The 21617-nt window shown below is 45.8% G+C and overlaps 1 protein-coding gene across 2 annotated transcripts in view; it reads left to right on the top strand.

Moving 5' to 3' along the window:
- Positions 1 to 21617, top strand: part of LOC137525635 (interleukin-21 receptor-like) — a 51793-nt gene that overhangs the window by 3837 nt on the left and 26339 nt on the right. For both annotated transcript variants that reach the window (XM_068246784.1, XM_068246783.1), the window contains exons 2-3: positions 5750 to 5844; positions 10015 to 10114. In XM_068246784.1, the coding sequence (XP_068102885.1) occupies positions 5763 to 5844; positions 10015 to 10114 (182 nt within the window). In that variant the 5' untranslated portion in view covers positions 5750 to 5762. The remainder of the gene's footprint in view (positions 1 to 5749; positions 5845 to 10014; positions 10115 to 21617) is intronic.

The raw sequence follows: 21617 nt of genomic DNA, 5'->3' as shown, positions 1-21617 counted from the left end.
ATATTTATCGTACTGTCTTTTTTAATATATCTACAGAAAACCACATCCCCACTCTTTCTATATAAATGACCTTTAATCTAAAATAAGACGTGACAGACTTCCTTCTAATAAATTATTCAATAGGTGTGAGTTATTCTGGTCAGTTCTTGTGAAATGTGTTCTGTCTGAAGGCAGAACATAAAAATAAATAAAATGTGATTAAAAAAAGGAAGGAAAAGGAAACCGCGAAATATTTTCAAGCAGAACCATGGTGAAATATTAAAAGCGGCCAGCATATAACCGCATCGCAGTAGAAGCATGCTTGAAATAGATATCTCCCAGGACTGTATTGTCCCCGACATAGGCAAGCTAAAGCTCCATACATACACTCGACTGTCATCGCCAGAAACGAGTGACGGGTAGGCTGAGAATCGTTTTTTTTTTAAATGCCAATGATCAGTGACATAGCTAAGGAGCTTTGGGCCCCAGTGCAAGTTTTACATTAGACCCCTACGCATTCTATACCTAACAATTCATATGGTGCAATAAAACCTGCTAAGGATAGTATGTGAGGTGTTAGCAGAGGAGGAGGAGGAGTTTATTAATGATAACCACTTTTCAAAGCATCTATAGAAGTGATCATTACCAGCATAGCACCAATGAAAAGCTAATAAGATGGATGAAGGAGGGCCCCTAGTGCACCCTTCTGATCCAAGGGACTTGCTGCTGTCGAACCCTCTGCCATGCCCCCCAACTGTTCTGAATCCTGCGGGACTGGCCCGATTTGGGGGGGGGGCTCTCCCGCTATCCTGGTATGACCCCCCCCCCCCCAAGTCCCGGGCGGCAGTGGGCAGAGAGGGTTAAAAAAATGATTGAGGTGCCAGCCGCGCCGAAGTGGGATGCGGAATGCCGGCATCACATTTCTACCTCCCTCCCACCCTTGGAATCTACTCCCCTGTGTCCCCCGTGCTAGCAGAGTGTGCAGCGGGCTGTCATCTTACCGGCGTCCATCCATGCGTACCGGTGTTCAGAGCCGGGACAAGGTCCTCCAGCACCCAAGGCTGAGACACCAAAGTGCGCCCCTCCATCTCTCCCACCTCAGCCGTCACACACTGATTGCTATTAGACTAAGAGGCACCACAGGACCCACAACCTCCCCAACACCTTAATATCTAGTTATCTGGCTTGCAGTCACTGCCATGTATCCCCTTTTCTTATTTCTTTCTGCTTCAAACACAGTTAGGAATGACAGCTGAATGAATTCTACGCCCCCTCCTACACTGCGCCCTGAGGCTGGAGCCTCTCCAGCCTATGCCTCGGCCCGGCCCTGCCGGTGTTGTGTCTGATTACGCTGCCTTTGGATTTGCGCTGCCCCGCATGCGCAGTAGGAGACTGTGCGGCCACAGTTCCTATTGAATTATGCTGCTGATGGTAAAATACTAAATATCTCTGCTTCTAAACATCCTACACTCCCCAAATTTTCAGGGTAGGGAGGGGAACCCCCCAATTACCTCTATGCCAAATTGAAGCCCCCGAGCCCCACTGGTTCCCGAGATAGGTTTCTCTAATCTATCTCCTGAACCAGCGGGGCTCGGGGGCTGCAATTTGGCATAGAGGTCGTTCGGGGGATCCTCTCCCTACCCTGAAAATTTGACGAGTGTATGATATGTGGAAGCGGAGATATTTATTATTTTACTATCAGCAGCATAATTAACTTCACACTGAGCATGCGTGCTACTCAGTGTGGAAGGGAGCTTCCGTGCAGCGCAATCAGACATTACACCGGCATCCGACTTCACTCTGCTTCCTGTGACGTCACAGGAAGCTGAGTGAAGCCAGATGTCGGTACGCATGGATGGACGCCGGTGATATGACAGCCCGCTCCTCTGTGCACTTTCCTCTGCTAGCAGGAGGGGGACAGGGGGGCAGATTCCAAGGGAGGGAGGCAGGAAGAAATGTGATGCCAGCATTCCACATCCCACTTCGGCGCGGCTGGCGCCTCAATCATTTTTTTTTTTGCCTTTTACAGTGGCACCCTCCTCCCCACTCACAGCCATCCTCACCCTACTCCCCACCCACGGACACCCTCACCCTCCTCCCCACCCACAGGCACCCTCACCCTCCTCCCCACTCACAGCCATCATCACCCTCCTCCCCACTCACAGCCATCCTCACCCTCTTCCCCACCCACGGGCACCCTCACCCTCCTCCCCACTCACAGCCATCATCACCCTCCTCCGCACTCACAGCCATCCTCACCCTCCTCCCCACCCACGGGCACCCTCACCCTCCTCCCCACCCACAGGCAGGGTATATGAGGGAAATATTTATTAAAAAATATAAGGGGATAAAATATTAATTCAAAAAAAATTCTTCAAAAAACGTTATAGTAGACATGACTAGGGGGTGTGTCGGGGGTGTGGTTAGGGGTGTGACCTAAGTGTCCCAATGTCTAATTTAAAAATGTTGGGAGGTATGCCCTCTGCATCCCCTATTGTTACACCACTGCCAATGATGGTAAAAGAGAGCAATCATTGTCCATGTATATCGATCTGACCTGCAGATCAGTTCAGACAATAGTCGCTGTTAGTCAATAAAAAACAGAACTTCTGGGTCCTCATTTTGCTACTTCCGCTAACAATCCAATTGACAGACCGTTGTTATGCCATCGCTGTATTCAAATGTGTGCCGACGTTGTTTGCTTGCCTGTCAGGGTTTGCTTGTTTATTATTAATGGTGATTGTGTGTGTGTCTGGGCCTTAACAAGATAATCTTAATAAAACTTGGCTATTTTTTGGCTAGGTTCACAGGATGTTGCATTGTGGTGCGATGTTAATGTCGCAAAGCGAAATTACAAGGCAATGCAACAAAAAAGTAGTAACACACATTACAGCCACGTTAATGTCGCATACAGTAGGTACAGTGAAACGTATAGACAATGAAAAAGTACGCTTCCCTGTATCTGTTAACATAAATGTTTAGAGGTAACGCACTGCAGCAGTGTGTTACCATAGCGCAACATGTTACACCGCACCGCTAACGCCACACTGTGAACGTGGCATAGTCTTATCATTGCAATGCAGCAAGCAGTGTTATAAGACTTAATAATGCACAACCATAACATGTCACTGTGAACCTAGCCTTAAAAAGGTAATGCTAGCCTCATACTTGGAGATTTGATCCGCCTGATCACAGAGTTTACCAACAGTGTACTTCTTTTCTGAAGCAAATGTGCAATGAAACTAATATAATAATAACAAACAGCCAATCAGATTCTTACAAAAAAATGTTACCAAAGTGTAAAGTCACTGGTGCTCACTAGAGATCTTCACTGAGCTGGTAATCATTTTGTTGTGTATGCAACCATAACTATATGCAACTTAGAAAGGGGCCAATTAAATGCGCTTCCTGACAATTTTTGATTGGTCCAATTCCAGGCTGTATACAATATGTATGGAAGCCAGAATTATTAGCACCTCATTGGGTGGCAGGAAATTTGGGCACCTGAGGCGCCTGGTAAATTTGGGTGCTCCCATTGGTGCCTATGTTAATTGTGGTTGTAAATTTAAATGGTATTTATAGCTGTAGTTTGTATAGCGGGCGACCAAAAAGCCTGCTATTTTATCAGACACTTCCGGCAGGCCATATTTCTATTTATAGCCGCAATTAACATTGGAGCCTATGGGCCGCCCAAACTTCCCTGGCGTCGGTATTTATCATATATAGCTACGTGAATATTGGCGGGTATGCAGCGGGAGGGGCGGTTAGGTTTAGGTATACAGTAGGTGTGGAGTTGGTTCGGGTTAAGCATCGGAGGGCTGAATCCAGCCATTTTTATGTGGCCTGCAAGAGCATCAAATGTCCTGTATTGTAAAACGGTAAAAGAGGAGATGGAGAGCACCAACCTGTGCTGCATATGTGTACATAGCACACTGGAAGGTACAACATAGTAGGATGTCCCGGCGCTTGTACCAGCATTGTCTGGCATTTCCATGAAGATGGCAGGCTGTACACAGTATATTCTCGGCCAAAAGTGCCTCAACAAGGCTGCCTATGGGATTCCAGGCAGGTTCTGTATGCAGGGGTCCCCAACCCCTGGTCCACGGCCCACTACCGGGCCTCAGGCTGTGCTGAGCTGGGCAGTGCTGTCTGACTTCAAAGAGTTGTAGAGGCTATGTTACTGCTGTAACCAGGATGCTGAAGAGAAACAGAGCTATCTGCAGCCTTTCTTACTGCTGCCACCTGGTGTCAGTAATTTGTAAAGCAGCAGGATTTCTGTCTGTATGGACACCGGGTAGCAGCAGTGAGAATAACTGAGACGCCCTGGTTTCTTGCCAGCCAGAGTCTGCACGGAGGTAAGGTAAGCAGCTGAGGCAAAAAGTTAATGTAGTTCCAATGGAAGGCTGAAAGGGTACAGAAGGCTGGCAGTGAGTGAGAGGGGAGGAGGTAAGGGTAAAATCGAATGTGAGGAGGGAAGGGTAAAAGTGAGCGTGAGAAGGAAGGAAGTGTAAAAGTTTGGGGAGGCAGATAAGAGCAGTAAAGGCTTGAGGTGACTGCACCAGTAGATTGAGAAGCCCTTTCTCCACCTGCCACACCAAATGTATCTTGTGCACTACTCCATACTCCACCAGTGAGCACTGCCACAGTCAGCAAAAATATAAGCTGGGGCTTCCAGGACTTCCTTATGTAGTGACTCTGTCCATCAAACAGCCTCCCCCCTCAGTACTACACACGCGCGCACACACACCGGTCCTTGGAAAAACTGCCTGATGTGGAAGCGGTCCTTTGGTCAAAAAAGGTTGGGGACCACTGTACTATACAGTGTATAGGATTAGGACTAGAGATAATTATCTTATCAGGTTATTTTCACTTCAGGGTTACTTTAAGGTCCATACCCACGGCAAGATATCATCTGACCAACCAATATCGCGTAACTATCTTTTAAAGAGACTCTGTAACAAAATTTTCATCCTTATTTCTTCTATCCTATAAGTTCCTATACCGGTTCTAATGTGCTCTGTCTAACTGCAGCCTTTCCTATTTGCACAGTGGCTGAATTATCTCTGTTATGTAATCTAATCTTCTCTCCTCTGTCGGGCTAAGGCTGGAATGTGTGGAATGTGTTGAATGTGCTGTGCTATTTTGTGATTGGCTACAAGCTATACACACCCTCTCCAGGCCCCCTGCACACTCTGTATGACTCACACACTCTGCTCTTCTCAGCGTATCACTTGCTATGTCTTTTGTTTGTAAACACTGGATAAAAATGGCAATTACAAGCCAGGATTGCAGCAGGGAGTGGCAGAAACAGAACAGAGGGGCCCAGGAGAACATAATGAATAGAATGGTATGCTTTTTATTGTAAAAAATTTAGAGTACAGATTCTCTCTAAAGGAAAAGCGTGAAATGGCAGGTTACAGGCGGCCAATGTACAAAAGATGCTCATGCATTTTGAAAGACTGTCATGATCAAATCGGTCAACGTCCCCCGTGTATACTGATCTTTAAACAATGTTTCCGCTAAAGTCTATGGATGCATTCTTCTTCATTTAACGTTCCTATCTTTGGCAACCTACTTACGGTCTTTCTCTGTTGTCCACATCCTATCGCTAAACGCCTTTAGTATAAAGATCATGGAAGCTTTGTGCATTGGTAGTTTCCAGCAATGCTTTGGGTACTTAGCTTTACATCAGAACCCAACAGATATTAGCAGAGATCTCCTTATATTTTCTTACTCACACTGACAAGGTCATTTTTATTATGTCTTTAAGGGCTGATTTAAAAATGAAGGCCTGTGCTGTGTCCCCGAGTCTGGTGATAACCATGCTTTTGATGCTAAATGACAGCAGTGACATGTGTTCTGAACGTAAGTAGCAGAATATTTCCTAAAACGGTCAATACAAGGTCAGTGAAACCATGAATAAGCAGAGAATTGCTAAAAAGTAACCTAAACTGAGTATACCCCTAAATCCAAGCAAGGATATGGCTTTATTCAGAGTTAAAGAGAAACTGTAACCAAGGATTGAACTTCATCCTAATCAGTAGCTGATACCCCCCTTTCCCATGAGAAAGCTTTTCCTTTTCTTGAATAGATCTGTACAGGGGGGTATGTAAGGCTGATGTTGTGGTGAAACCCTTCCCACAGTGTTCTGTACCTAGGTACTGACAGCACACTGTGGGAACCTTGTTGCATTGTGGAAAATAACAGCTGTTTCCAACTGCCAAAAAAGCAGCATCTCCTTCCACAGATATCACCTGTCAGCAGTAAATGAATTTAAATCAGGGAGAGGAAAGATTTTATAATGGGAAAACACTGACTAAATCAATTATAAATATTATTATTGTAAAAATTAAGCACTTTTTTCAATTTTTACTAAAGTTCCTCTTTAATGCAGCAGCAGCAGAACATGATATTTAGTGATGTTGCGAACTGTTCGCCAAACTGTTTGCAGCAAACAGGCCATGGGGAATGACCTCGGGGTCATTTCCGCATTCGTCATAAAATGCATTACTGCGTAAAAGCTTCCCCGGCGGCCGCTTGTCCTTGATTGTGCACCTGCAGCTGGGAGCACCCTGCGCATGCGCACAACATCATGCAGAGCACTCCCGGCTGCAGGCGCGCGATCAAGGATGCGCGGTCACCGGGAAAGCGTCTGCGCACTATGATGAATGCGGAAATGGTCATTCACCATGGCCTGTTCGCTGCGAACAGTTCGGATCCTCTCTAATGATATTTCCTACTGTCTTCACCTACTATATTTTATTATTTATTACATTACATTAAAACCAAAATGTGAAACTCTAAAGGCCTGTACCCACTACGCAATTTTTACGGCAATTTTTGTTTGCGCAATGAGCAATCGTTTCCATGATCAACGTTTGGCGACATGCGACGATAACGACCATGACTACAGATCGGATATTTAAAATCCTCTATGACTTACGCGTTAAAGGATACCCAAAGTGACATGTGACATGTTGAGATAGAAGTGTTTGTACAGTGCCTAGAACACAAATAACTATGCTGTGTTCCTTTTTTTCTTTCTCTGCCTGAAAGAGTTAAATATTTGGTATATAAGTGGCTGACTCAGTCCTGACTCAGACAGGAAGTGACTACAGTGTGACCCTCACTGATAAGAAATTCCCCTTTTTTACCTCTTTCTTGCTCTCAGAAGCCATTTTCTGCTAGGAAAGTGTTTTATAGTTGGAATTTCTTATCAGTGAGGGTCACACTGTAGTCATTTCCTGTCTGAGTTAGGACTGAGTCAGCCACTTACATACCTGATATTTAACTCTTTCAGGTAGCGAAAGAAAAAAGGGAACACATCATAGTTATTTGGGTGCTAGGCACTGTACATACATGTCTATCTCATCATGTCACATGTCACTTCGGGTATCTTAAGTACCATGATTGTTTGAATGGAATCAGGAAATTTGGGCGCCTGGAGCTAATGGACTGTTTGGGCGGCCTATAGGTGCTAATGCAAAATATCAGCTATTGGGGCCAAAGAAGAAATTTGTGCTCTGGATAAATAGAGGGTGCCAGGCCCGTTGAACCAAGATTTTGAGTTTTGAGAATTAGTGCTTTGAAAAATATTGTTTTGAAGTTTACTTTGACAATTATCATTTTGCAAATGATCAGTTTAACATTTTTTTTTATCCTTTTCAAAGTCGTTTTGATACTATAACATTAATAAAAATAATATTATTATCTTAGAAATGTATTGCTTTTAGTATTAAGGGTATTTACAGCGAAGAAAGGGGGCTTTAAGGTTAGACATTAGGAAGGGGGTTTTAGGGTTAAGGGTCAGGAAGGGGGTTTTAGGGTTAGGCTGCACCTGGGCGGTTTTAGGGTTGGGCACCACTGGGGGGTCTTAGGGTTAGACATCCATAGCAGGTGGGTTCTGTGTGAGAGTAGGGTTAGGTTTAGAAGTAGTAAAATATAGATAATATTTACCAATGTTTTACTATGCTCATTATGACTGCAAATATGTTTTAGTTTTCATTGTTATAGACGATAAGTAGTGATTTTATTACCGTTATTTTAATATATTTATTATTCTATCCTAGATAAAGATGAAAAAACAATAAAAATATTGTTATAGACAATATTTAAAAATGTTATCTATACCCCGCGCCTATTTTTCCTAGCGCCCTTATTTGATGTATGCCGTTTGAACTCCCATTCACACCCATCGCAAGACATTGCAAGCTCCAGCGGGTAGGAGGATTGATCGGGGAACCTCATTCATTGGGAGGCACCGCTGTGAGCTTCCCTCGATCCATCCTCCGGTCATCATGCTGGTTCTTTAAAGACTGAACTGCGCATGCGCAGGACATTTACGGTGACCGGCGTGCTGACGCATTGGGTGCGTGCCAGGGCGTGCATGCCTGACTTCAGCCGAAGTCGCTGGATTACCGGAGCTGCCAGTGGGACCATGGAGGGGACCAGGAGGATGCAGAGGGACTTTGTGGGCTACGAGGGGCTGGAGGAAGCCCCAGGTAAGTCCAGATTACCTTTTTTTGGCACTGCTTAGGGTCCCTTTAACCACTTGATGACCCAGCCTTTACCCCCCCCCCCCCCCCTTAAGGACCAGCACTGTTTTTTGTGATCTGTGCTGGGTGGGCTCTGCAGCCCCTAGCACAGATCAGGGTTCATGCAGAGCGATCAGATCGCCCCCCTTTTTTCCCCCCTATGGGGATGATGTGCAGGGGGGGTCTGATCGCTCCTGCTGGCTGGCATGTTGGGGGGGGGGGGGCACCTCAAAGCCCCCCTCCGCGGCGAAATTCCCCCCTCCCTCTCCTACCTGTCCCCCCTGGTGATCGGGGCTGCACAGGATGCTATGCGTCCTGTGCAGCCTGTGACAGGATGTCCCCTGCCACATGGCGGCGATCCCCGGCCGCTGATTGGCTGGAGATCGCCGATCTACCTTACGGCGCTGCTGCGCAGCAGCGCCGTTCAATGTAAACAAAGGAGACAAATGTCTCCTGCGTTTAGATTTAGTCTGCGAGCCGCGATCAGCGGCTCGCAGGCTATTCACGGAGACCCGCTCCGTGATCTAACAGGAAATGGCTGCTCGCGCGAGCGGCTTTTCCTGATTCATTAGGGAGGCACCTGGCGACGCAGATGTGCGTCGCTGGTCCTCCAGCTACCACTTTGCCGCCGCACGGTATGAGTGTGCGGTCAGCAAGTGGTTAACATGATCTTTCTCATATATTAGGAGTACTGTATAAGGTGTGTTGGTCTTTTTATTACATTTATGCCAACATATTCCATAGTGCTGTACAATGTGAAAATCATACAACAATGGGGAGCATAGATTCACGAGAAGTTCAACACAGTGTACAATACTGATAAATGATCACTTGATAAATTGCACAGAAACAGGAAACACAGGGAGGAGGTCCCTGCGCTTGCAAGCTTACAATCTAGAGGGTAGTGGGGTTGAGACACTGGGGGAGAAGACAAAGAGGTTACCATAGCAGATGAGGCAGTGAGCTTTACATTCTAGCTATAGCAAATTATATCCTGGTCTGAAAAGGTGTGCCTTGAAGTAACGTTTGAGAAGTTACAGGCTTGGAGCATGATGGATAGGTTGTGGTAGAGAGTTCCAAAGGAGAGGAGACACTTGTGAGAAGTCCTGGATGCAACAGTGAGAGGAGGTGACCAAGTTTGACAACAAGAGGGTCTCTTGGGAGGGAAGGTTCCAGGAGCGAAGGTTCCAGAGGGAAGATATCAGGAGATTAATAAGGAAATGTATGGAGGGGATAGCTTATGCAGAGCTTTGTATCAAAGTGTTAGAAGTTTGAACTGGATCCGTTAGGTGATTGGTAGCCAATGGAAGGAATGGCACAGAGGGGCAGCATCAGAGAAGCGGAGAGGTGGATGAGCAGCAGAGTTCAGTTTACCACTAATTTTAAACTTCTGTTTTCTCTAGTCCTCTTTTTACTTCCTTCCTAGATTTTCATTTCCTATCTGCTATCACTGATTAATGTGGGGTTTTTTTCTGTATGTCTTCTCTTTTGTTCAAAGTAGCAAATCCAGCAGACAATCTAACATGCACTGTCAACTTTATTGATGATATGCACTGTACCTTGAAGACAGGACCACATGCAGGAGATGGACCATTCTTACTGTAAGTTTGTGGACACAAAAGTGTGACATTATTTGGTGGAACATGTAATGCTGTGTTATTTTTAATTTTTTAAACTTCCTCAAATACCAGTGCAAAAGTCACTGGCTGGGAAGTAGATGAGGAGTGATTCACGTGTAATGCCAGACGTTAACATTTAGTTAAAGGGACTCCGAGCAGTGCAGAAACTATGGAAAGATGCATATCATTTTTAAGCTCTCTTTCTCCTCTTTCCAATGATATATAAACCGCCACCCTACGCCTTTTAGTTTTAGCTATTTTCGCGATTGAAATTGCCGTGGCCGCGATTTCAATCGTGAAAATAGAGAAAACTAAAAGGCGTAGGGCGAAGATTTAGGTGTCACCAGAAAGAGGAGAAAGAGAGCTTTAAAGTGATATCCATCTTTCCATAGTTACTTGTATTACACAGGACGACACTTTCCCCAGTGTCAGCAGCTTTATTCAGCAGAATGGAGCTGCTGACTTTAGGAAAAAGTCGTCCTGTGTAATACAAGTAACTATGGAAAGATGGATATCACTTTAAAGCTCTCTTTCTCCTCTTTCTGGTGACACCTAAATCTTCGCCCTACGCCTTTTAGTTTTCTCTATTTTCGCGATTGAAATCGCGGCCGCGGCAATTTCAATCACGAAAATAGCGAAAACTAAAAGGCGTAGGGCGGCGGTTTATATATCATTGGCAAGAGGAGAAAGAAAGCTTTAAAATGATATGCATCTTTCCATAGTTTCTGCACTGCTCGGAGTCCCTTTAACCACTAAGGTCCTGTTTCCACTACACTTGGATTGGATGCAGAATGGATGCAGAAAAACTGACTCCAATTAATGCCTATGGGAAAATCTGCATCAGAAACATCGTGTTTAGTGGAAACAGGCCCATAGGCTTTCATTGGAGTCAGTTTTTCTGCATCCATTCTGCATCCAATCTGCATGTAGTGGAAACAGGCCCTAAGGGATTTTTCCCCCTAAAGGAGTCATCAGGAGAAAAATGGTAAAATAAGTGGTACTTACCGGGGGCTTCCCCCAGCTCCAAGCTCCCAGGACGTCCCTCGCCGCAGCTCTGCCTGAAGCCGTTCGCCGCAGCTCTGTCCCGGTCCCCGGTAATGACGTCAGAGCGACCTGGAGGTCGCTCTATACTGCGCCTGCGCGACCGGCACTGTCAATCATCGCCACGTGGGCCGGAGTGAACTGCGCAGGTGCAGTACTACTGGAGGAAGCCCACGGTAAGTACCATTTATTTTACCATTTTTCCCCTGATGACTCCTTTAAGGACCAGAGCAAATTTTGCCACCAATTAGGCTTTCTTAGGGTGGTACATTTTGCTAAGAATAATTTTATTCTAAATGCATTTTAATGGGCATAATTAGAAAAGATTGGAAAAAAAAATTTTATGTCTCAGTTTTCGCCATTATAGTTTTAAAATAAAACGTTCTACTGTGGATAAAACCCACACATTTTATTTGGCCATTTGTCCTGGTTATTACAATGCTTAAACTATTTCCCTAGTACAATGTATGGCGACAATATTTTATTTGGAAATAAAGGTATTTTTTTCCGTTTTGTGTCCATCACTAATTACAATCCCATATTTACAAAAATAGCATTATAATATACCCTCATGGCTTACATATTTAAAAAAAAAAGTTCAGCCCCTAGGGTTACTATTTATGTTTTTTTTATTGTCATTTTTTTAAATATGCAAATGCCTTATTTTGTGTAACTTTGGGAGAGTGGGGGAGGTAAGAGGTTTAATGGTATATGTATGTGTTTTACGAAAAAGAAAAGTGTATGTAGGTATAAGGGCATGGTGAAAATAAAGAAAAAATCCAGTTTCTTATGGTGTCCTTTGAAGTGGAATGAATATACAGTAGATGACTCTACGGGCTGGTGCACACCATGAGCGCCTCTGAGCGCTTTTAAAAATGCTAGCGCTTTAAAAAGTGCTTGGCTAATGTATTTGAATGGGATGGATCACACCAGAGAGATGTGATTTTTGCCCAAATGCAAACGCGGGTCCTGTAGCATTTCTGCGGCGATTCAGCCTCAATGTTAAGTATAGGAAAAGTGGAAAATCACTCTGAAAAGCGCTAATCAGAGCGATTTTGCAAGCGTTTTTGTGTCAAAACCAGAACACTAGCGGCTGTACTGTAGCTAAAAAAAAGCTACACATAAACCCTCCAAAAATCACTAGGTATAAATTAAAAATCCCTAGGCAGATGCCTAGAACAGCTTTTAAAAATCACTTCAAAAAGCACTGTGCGTTTGCGATTACGCTGTTGCTTTTTGGTGTGCACTGGCCCTCTCTTGTCACAGGCTATGCTGTTGAACAGAGAAGGTCAATGAGATGCAAATAATTCCAAGCTGATGCAAATGTACGCAGCCTTAAAAAGGACCAATGGAATGCAGCAGCAGCAGCTGCATCTGACGGGTCCATTTTCAAGCTGCATAAATTGGTAAAAAATAACATAAAATGCACATCAGTTCAAACTTATTAGCATCTCACTGACACTGACCCTCCCTATTTTGCAATGTTCCTGTTTATTCTGGTCCTGGATTTGGGGTAGCAGTCATGCAGGCACAGTGCAGCCACTCTCAGGCAAGATAGCCTGGCAGTCTCTCTGCACATGTGGAATGCGCACATCTATGCCAACTGAGAAGAGATGAGGAGCTACAGGCAGGGCCGGATTTGTACTTTCCAGTGCCCTAGGCCTGCTGTCACCAAGCGCCTCCCCCCCCCCCCCCCCCCCCAACCACCAGAAAACATTCTGTCCAACACTCTGACCAGCGATCACTGGTTTGATTGGGCTCATTTCAGTTGTGCTGCTCTGCCCCCCATTCAAAAAATAATTCCTGTAATTTGCGCTTCTGCCCAAATGTGCACAGCAGCCGATAGTGTTCTGGGCATGCATACTTGAGAAATGACGCTGATGTATGACCAGTACTTGTCAAGAATGCATAACACTGTACCGGTCTCGGTTGCAGTGCACATCTGGGCAGGGGCGAGAAATTACAGGGAGTGCAAGTGGCCAGAGCATGCACTGCTTCTTTGTCTTCTGTGTGACTCGCTGCAGTCGGAGCCACAAACAAGCGGCAGGGCAGTGCAATGGAGAGACGTCCATCCAAAACAGAGAACAGGTAAGTAGCAAACATCCTGTCAGGACCCACTTTGGATGTTCTGTTGTAATTACAGTGGACCTGAACTCAAAACTTCCTCTCTGCTCTAAAAGATATGCAACAACATATCCTTTAAAGAAAAACATTTCTTTTTTACAGCTGATATAAATCCTGCAATAAATCTGCAGTGTCTCTACTTCCTGCTTTCATGGAAGCAGACATATCGTTAACATTCTGTGCTTTCAAATGAGCTTAGATGTTGTGGCAGTCAGGTGACACAGTGTAGAGATCAAATTACAACTTGTGATTAGACACAGAGGAGGGGGAATTAGACAGGCTCTCGAAATACATACATGGTACATTTCTCTGTTTTCCTTCTGTCCTGTGCAAGAGTTCAGCCCACTTTAAAGCATCTGAATGACATTTATTTATATTTGCTGAAAAATCTATGTATCTCTTTTAAATGCTGAATGTACATATGGTGGTGTGCTCTAACATATTGGCAGTATACGGGAACAAAGTCTGAAGAAGGCTTATTAGCAGAGAACGTACTCTTTTTCTTTAAAGCCAATAATTGGTATCATCCTGATTTAAAACGTTCTGCTTTCGCTGATGGCTAAGATGGTACAATTCTCCACTGCTACAGGAAAGTAGAAGGATGCCAAACCAAACACGCTAGCATAGAGGTAGTAACAGCTCAGGTGACAGTGTAGCAGTGAAAGGAAAGCAAACAGCATTTGTATCCCTCCAGTTCTCATGCATGGTAGGAGCTGAAGGACAGAAAATGAGTTGGGAAAGAGTTAACTGAGACCACTGCTGGCTAGGAAGAAAAAAACAAAAGCGGAAACCAACCGTCATAAATTAGGGTTAGATAAGAGTGTAATTAACTGCTTCTGGGGTCAATGTCACAGCTGTAAAAGAGAAAGTGAAGAAACTAGCAGACCTCACTGATGTTTGTGAATTCCTGCATTAAAACTCAGGGGAACTTAGTTCTATCTGCTTTGTAATGTAAATCCCTTTTATTTCTCACAACCACTTGTATGTCCATCACCAGGAATGGATCATCAGGTGGCAGTTATGATTGATCCTGATTGTTATAACACATCAAAAAGTGTGTGAGAGAGAAGCAGGGATTGGGGAACTCTGGAATTCAGCTATTAGTGCAGAGCAGGGCACTGGCTGGCTGCACTGCGGGACCAGAAGAGATGATTTACTATGACATATAACCTCTTCTCTCTCCAAGTCATGCCGCCCTTCTGATCTTATCTGATTTTATCACCCTAGGCCATGGCCTCTGTGGCCTTCCCAGAAACCTGGCCCTGGCTACAGGTGGACACTTGTTGCATGGATTTAAGCTATGTACCCACACTAGATTTCCAATGCCAAAAAACGTCATTCCTAATTGTCCTGAGTGACAATCCTCTCAGCGGCAGTGCTCCCATATAATGTATGAGCACAGCCACACTGCGAAGCTGCAAGTACAGGCTGTCCCTACGCAGTAGCACAAAGCTTACACGTATCTAAGGCCAGTTTCACACCAGCAACCAGCATTTTGGATGTGGTTGCTAAAAAACAGCGCTAATCTTTAGAGATACCGGCGGTAATGCATGGTAATGTACCCTCTGGCAGCAAGCCAAACCATAAGTAAGGCTCTCTAGCGCTCACTTCCTCAGGCAGAAATACAATTGCAAGCAAGTGTATTGAAAAAATATGCTTCCGCGCATGTGCACGGCAATGCAAAAAAATATCTGTGAAACCACTGACTTACTTGACGTCCAGTCAACGCACGTTGCTGGGGATGTTGACCGGTAATGAGATTAATTTTTCACGTCAGATGCGATACTTCAGACGCATCGCACCACATCAGGTATGAAATGTCCCAAGACTTTCATAGCTTTAGCGTAAGGGCCGGTTCACACTTGCGGTTCCCTGCCAAACGGACCGGATGACCTGACCGGATCCGGACCGGATCCGGATCCGATCCGGATCCGGTCAGGTTACATCAGGTGTTCATCAGGATGCGATCCGGATCCGTTTGGCAAAAGATAGTAGAAACCGAATAAAAATGTTGGGGTCTGGGAGGTCAGCAGAAGGTGGACCTGTGGAATCAGGCCCTCCGCTGTTTAGCACTCACCTCCACCTCCGACATACTGCCAACATCTCCAGCACGTTTAAAGTCACTGCTGCTCCACTCCAAAATGCTTGCCCATGTGTCCCCATCCAAAATCGCCGCTACAATACGCATAGGAAGTGGGGTAGAACATCCGGATTTTTAGCCAGTGTGTTGTGCGCTCTCCGGTTCTCATTGGTTTGTATTGGCCGGATGGTGCAGTCCGGCTCCGCTCCGGATACGGCTGCCGGAGGAGCCGGACCAAAAAATAGCGCATGTTGGGTCTTATGCCGGAGTCCGGATCCGGTCCGGACGAAACGGACGCATGTGAACGGACGCATAGGCTTTCATTGCTATGCCGTGCGTCCGTTCCGTCCGTTCTGCAAGCGGTCCGGCTCCGGCACGGCGATTCCGGACGGCGACCGCTAATGTGAACCGGGCCTTACCCTGCAGTAAAAAAGGGTAATACAATGCAATGAAAACGCTGTAGTGTGAAAGGAGCCTAACACTAACCCCCATCACCTAGCATACCCTACCCCCAAAATAACCCACATAGCATGGGCATATAGAAGCTGTGCTCTAGTGCCAATATCCAGTTCTCGGCCAAGCTGCAGCGTTGCATAGTCGACATCTGGAGCTCAGCTATGTAAAAGCCAAGGCACAGCCCTACATAACCAATACCTGACACTTGGCTACACTGTAACTAAGCTCCTGCTATTGAGTAGCTGAGCCCAGGCCCCCAAAGTAAGCATTCAGTGTCCTATAACCACTAATTTACATTGCTGTCTAAGACAGCACCTAGAATAACTGACAGGTGGGGAAAGCCAGCACGCCAAAAACAACTGCTTTGGAAGAAGGTTGTGGGAATTGGCCCTGCAGTAGTTTCCATAGGGTAGGAAGTGGTGGTGAACATCTGTGGGAATCGGCCCTGCAGTAGTTGCCATAGGGTAGGAAGTGGCGGTGAACATCTGTGGGAATCGGCCCTTCGGTGGTTGCCATAGGGTAGGAAGTGGCGGTGAACATCTGTGGGAATCGGCTCTGCAGTAGTTGCCATAGGGTAGGGAGGGGCAGTGAACATCTGTGACAATTTTCCCATGATAACTTCAGAAAATCAGAAAATTCCATCATCGAACTGGAGTAGATCGAACATGATGAAAACAATCGTCTGATTCCTGTCGATTCACTGGTGACAGTAAACATTACAGGAGCCTGAGAGAAAATAAGCTTTCTCACTGTAATTTACGTCGGAAATGAGGGCAGATTGTATCATAGCATTGTCTATGCTTTCCTTTCCTCTAGTATCATGTAGATGATCAAGATTTAATTTTTGCAGCATTATATATTTTTCTTTATTAGAACTTTTTTTTCTATAACTGTACGACCTCAGATGTGATGTTCAGCTTCATAAACTGTTCTTTTACATGACTAGTACACTTAACTGCTTGCCAACCACCCCTGTTTATTTGCAGCTGCCCCTGGATGCGACATGCAGTTTTTTATTGGTCACGCTTGAGGATATAAACACTCTCATTCTGTTATATATTATATAACAAAAAATTGCGATGACAAAATATTGTCATCGCAATCTTTTATCTAGTTCTTGCTAAATATTATATTTATATATATATATATATATATATATATATATATATATATATATATATATATATATATATATATATATATATATTTTTATATATATTTCTACTTAAAGGGAACCTAAGGTGAGAAACATGTTTATTACCTTTTAAAGGACCACTATCGTGAAAAATTTTAAATGTGTGTAAACATATACAAATAAAAAGTATTTTTCTCCAAGAGTAAAATGAGCCATAAATGACTTCTCTCCAATGCTGTTGTCACTTACAGTAGGTAGTAGAAATCTGACATTACCAACAGGTTTTGGACTAGTCAATTTCTTCATGGGGGATTCTCAGCCAGGCTCTTATTGTTTGTAAAGACATTCCCTTTAAAGGATTTATACAATGACGCTGGCCGGCTTCCCTGCTCTCTGCACACTATTCTGGCAGTTAAGGTGGCCACTAACGGTACAATCTCTAGCGAAAAATCGTTTGAGCGATCAGAAACTCTGATCGGATTGGTTGTAAATAATCTCCATTGGTGGACACAATCGATTATGAACGAGTGAAAAATATATCGCCCGAATTAATTTTCGTCGAATCAAAATTTGGATTTTCTTGTTGGTTGTAATAGATAGGAAGTGAAGATTGGTTCGTTAATGGTGTAGTGAACGATTTATTACAATATTTCACTTCCGATCAGAATTTCGCTAGAAATTGGACCGTTAGTGGCTACCTTAAGACTGATGAACTGCCATTCACTAAGTGCTTTTGAAAATAAACAAAACCCTGAGAACTGTCGGTTCTGTCAGATTTCTACTACCTACTGCAACAGCAACATAGGAGAAAAGTAATTTATGGCTCATTTTACTCTAGAACAAACGTACTTCTTATTTGTATGTGTTTACATGTATGTTACATTTTACAATTATCGCAATAATGGTCCTTTAAACAATGCACATTGCCTGGCTTTCCTGTCGATACTCTGGCCCATATGCAATAAACTTTATCTCCTGAGTTATCTCCTGGGAGATCATTTTCATATTCTCTTTAAAACAACTTTTATTGATTTTACAATTAAAGAAGTATCTAAAATTTGATGAAAGGGTACTATCAACATTATTTTGAGTACTGTATATTCTTGCTTGCTGGTGGTTTAATAGGCATTTTATGACAAGGCGTGGAAATATCAACTAGGAGAAAAGTCAGGAGAAAAAGTGAATTGCATATGGCCCTCTGCCTCTAATACTTTTATCCATAGACCCTGAACAAGCATACAGAGCAGATGTTTCATACTACTGACCAGAAAGATCAGCAGGACTGACAGGCAGATGGTATTGTGAAGAAAATAAATATGGCAGCCTCCATATGTCTCTTAACTTGGGTTCCTTTTAAAACACTCAAGTTACAAACATCTCATAGATGCAAAGTTGTACTCATGAACAATGCCAGGGCTGCCATCAGAAATGTTGGGGCCCCAAACGCATCATCAGACCTGGGCCCCCCTCCCTGGGCCCACCCACTGGTTGCTGTGCCCGCCCACTAGCCACCCCACCCCGGTGTCCATGCACGAAGTGCGCTCCGGCGAAAAATGTGCCTCGTTTGTGTCCCTCTGTGTGACCTCATGCTCCCGTCTCATCTCTTTTCTCCCTGTGCCTCTTTTGTCTGCCTCTGTTCCCCCTGTCCCTCTTTTATCCCCCTGTGTTACCTCTTATCCCCTTTTGTCTCAGCTCGCCCCCCCTGCCCTAGCCAATTATAGGTGCCCTAAGTATAGGTATCCAGGCATAGGTGTCCCCAGTATAGGTAGCCAGGTATAGGTTCCCCCAGTATAAGTAGCCAGTTATAGGTAGTGCCCCAGTATAGGTAGTCTGGTGTAGATGCCCCCAGTATAGGTAGCCTCGTATAGCTGGTGCCCCAGAACAGGCCAGCAAGATACAGGTGCCCCTAGTATAGGTATTCAACTGTAGGTGGTGCCCGGGTATAGGTAGCCTGGTATAGTTGCCCCCAGTATAGCTAGCCTGGTATGGGTGGTGCACCAGTATAGTTTAGTCAGGTACATGTGCCCCCAGTATAGGTAGCAAGCTATAGGTGCCACAGTATAAGTAGCCAGGTATAGGTGGTGCCCTCAGTATAGGTAGCCAAGTAAGGTGGTGTCCCAGTATAGGTAGCCAGGTATAGGTGGTGCCTCAGTATAGGTAGCCAGGTACAGGTGGTGCCCTCAGTATAGGTAGCCAAGTAAGGTGGTGCCCCAGTATAGGTAGCCAGGTATAGGTGGTGCCCCAGTATAGGTAGCTAGGTATAGGTGGTTCCAGTCCCAGTATAGGTAGCCAGGTATAGGTGGTGCCTAGTATAGGTAGCCTGTAGCCAGGTATAGGTGGTGCCTAGAGATGGCCCGAACTGTTCGCTGGCGAACGGGAACCGGCGAACATCCGGGGTTCGCAGAGAACCGCAAACTTTGCCAGAAGTTCGATTCGCCCCATAGTGCATCATTAGGGTCAACTTTGACCCTCTACATCACAGTCAGCAGGCACATTGTAGCCAATCAGGCTACACACTCTCCTGGAACCCCACCCCCTTTGTAAAAGGCAGACAGCATCAGGCATTGGAGTCACTCGTGTGCCTGCAGTAATTAGAGAAGAGGGAGCTGTTGCTGCTGCTTCAGAGAGAGCTACAGTGGAGGAAATAATTATTTGACCCCTCACTGATTTTGTAAGTTTGTCCAATGACAAAGAAATGAAAAGTCTCAGAACAGTATCATTTCAATGGTAGGTTTATTTTAACAGTGGCAGATAGCACATCAAAAGGAAAATCGAAAAAATAACCTTAACCACTTCCCGACCGCCGTATTGACAATTGGCGGCCGGGAAGTGGACCCCGCAAGGACCGCCGTATTGACAAATGGCGGCGGTCCTTGTAGGGGCATGGGCGGAGCGATCGCGTCATCCGTGACGCGATCCTACGCCGGAGCCTGTCTACGCTCACCCGCCGCAACATCCCGCCGGCCATACAGAAGCGCCGGCGGGATGTTAACCCGACGATCGCCGCATACAAAGTGTATAATACACTTTGTAATGTTTACAAAGTGTATTGTACAGGCTGCCTCCTGCCCTGGTGGTCCCAGTGTCCGAGGGACCACCAGGGCAGGCTGCAGCCACCCTATGTCGCACCCAAGCACACTGATTTCTACCCCCCCCTTCCCCAGATCGCCCACAGCACCCCTCAGACCCCCCCCCCCTGCCCACCCAATCACCCCCCTAATCACCCATCAATCACTCCCTGTCACTATCTGTCAACGCTATTTTTTTTACCCCCCCCCGCCCCCTGCCCCCTCCTGATCACCCCCCCACCCCTCAGATTCTCCCCAGACCCCCCCCCCCCCAGACCCCTCCCCCCTGTGTACTGTATGCATCTATCCCCCCTGATCACCTGTCAATCACCTGTCAATCACCCGTCAATCACCCCCTGTCACTGCCACCCATCAATCAGCTCCTAACCTGCCCCTTGCGGGCAATCTGATCACCCACCCACACCGATAGATCGCCCGCAGATCCGACATCAGATCACCACCCAAGCGCAGTGTTTACATCTATTCTCTCCTCTAAACACCCACTAATTACCCATCAATCACCCCCTATCACCACCTGTCACTGTTACCCATCAGATCAGACCCTAATCTGCCCCTTGCGTGCACCCTATCACCCGCCTACACGCTCAGATTGCCCTCAGACCCCCGCTTATCAATTCGCCAGGGCATTATTTACATCTGTCCTTCCCTGTAATAACCCACTGATCACCTGTCAATCACCCATCAATCACCCCCTGTCACTGCCACCCATCAATCACCCCCTGTCACTGCCACCCATCAATCAGCCCCTAACCTGCCCCTTGCGGGCAATCTGATCACCCACCCACACCAATAGATCGCCCGCAGATCCGACATCAGATCACCACCCAAGCGCAGTGTTTACATCTATTCTCTCCTCTATACACCCACTAATTACCCATCAATCACCCATCAATCACCCCCTATCACCACCTGTCACTGTTACCCATCAGATCAGACCCTAATCTGCCCCTTGCGGGCACCCAATCATCCGCCTACACGCTCAGATTGCCCTCAGACCCCCCCTTATCAATTCGCCAGTGCAATATTTACATCTGTGCTTCCCTGTAATAACCCACTGATCACCTGTCAATCACCTGTCAATCACCCATCAATCACCCCCTGTCACTGCCACCCATCAATCACCCCCTGTCACTGCCACCCATCAATCAGCCCCTAACCTGCCCCTTGCGGGCAATCTGATCACCCACCCACACCAATAGATCGCCCGCAGATCCGACATCAGATCACCACCCAAGCGCAGTGTTTACATCTATTGTCTCCTCTAAACACCCACTAATTACCCATCAATCACCCCCTATCACCACCTGTCACTGTTACCCATCAGATCAGACCCTAATCTGCCCCTTGCGGGCACCCAATCACCCGCCTACACGCTTAGATTGCCCTCAGACCCCCCCTTATCAATTCGCCAGGGCATTATTTACATCTGTCCTTCCCTGTAATAACCCACTGATCACCCATCAATCACCCCCTGTCACTGCCACCCATCAATCACCCCCTGTCACTGCCACCCATCAATCAGCCCCTAACCTGCCCCTTGCGGGCAATCTGATCACCCAC

The sequence above is a fragment of the Hyperolius riggenbachi genome, chromosome 7, assembly GCF_040937935.1.
Source record: "Hyperolius riggenbachi isolate aHypRig1 chromosome 7, aHypRig1.pri, whole genome shotgun sequence".
In the NCBI taxonomy this organism is placed as follows: Eukaryota; Metazoa; Chordata; class Amphibia; order Anura; family Hyperoliidae; genus Hyperolius; species Hyperolius riggenbachi.
This window is presented reverse-complemented; position numbering and strand designations above follow the sequence as displayed.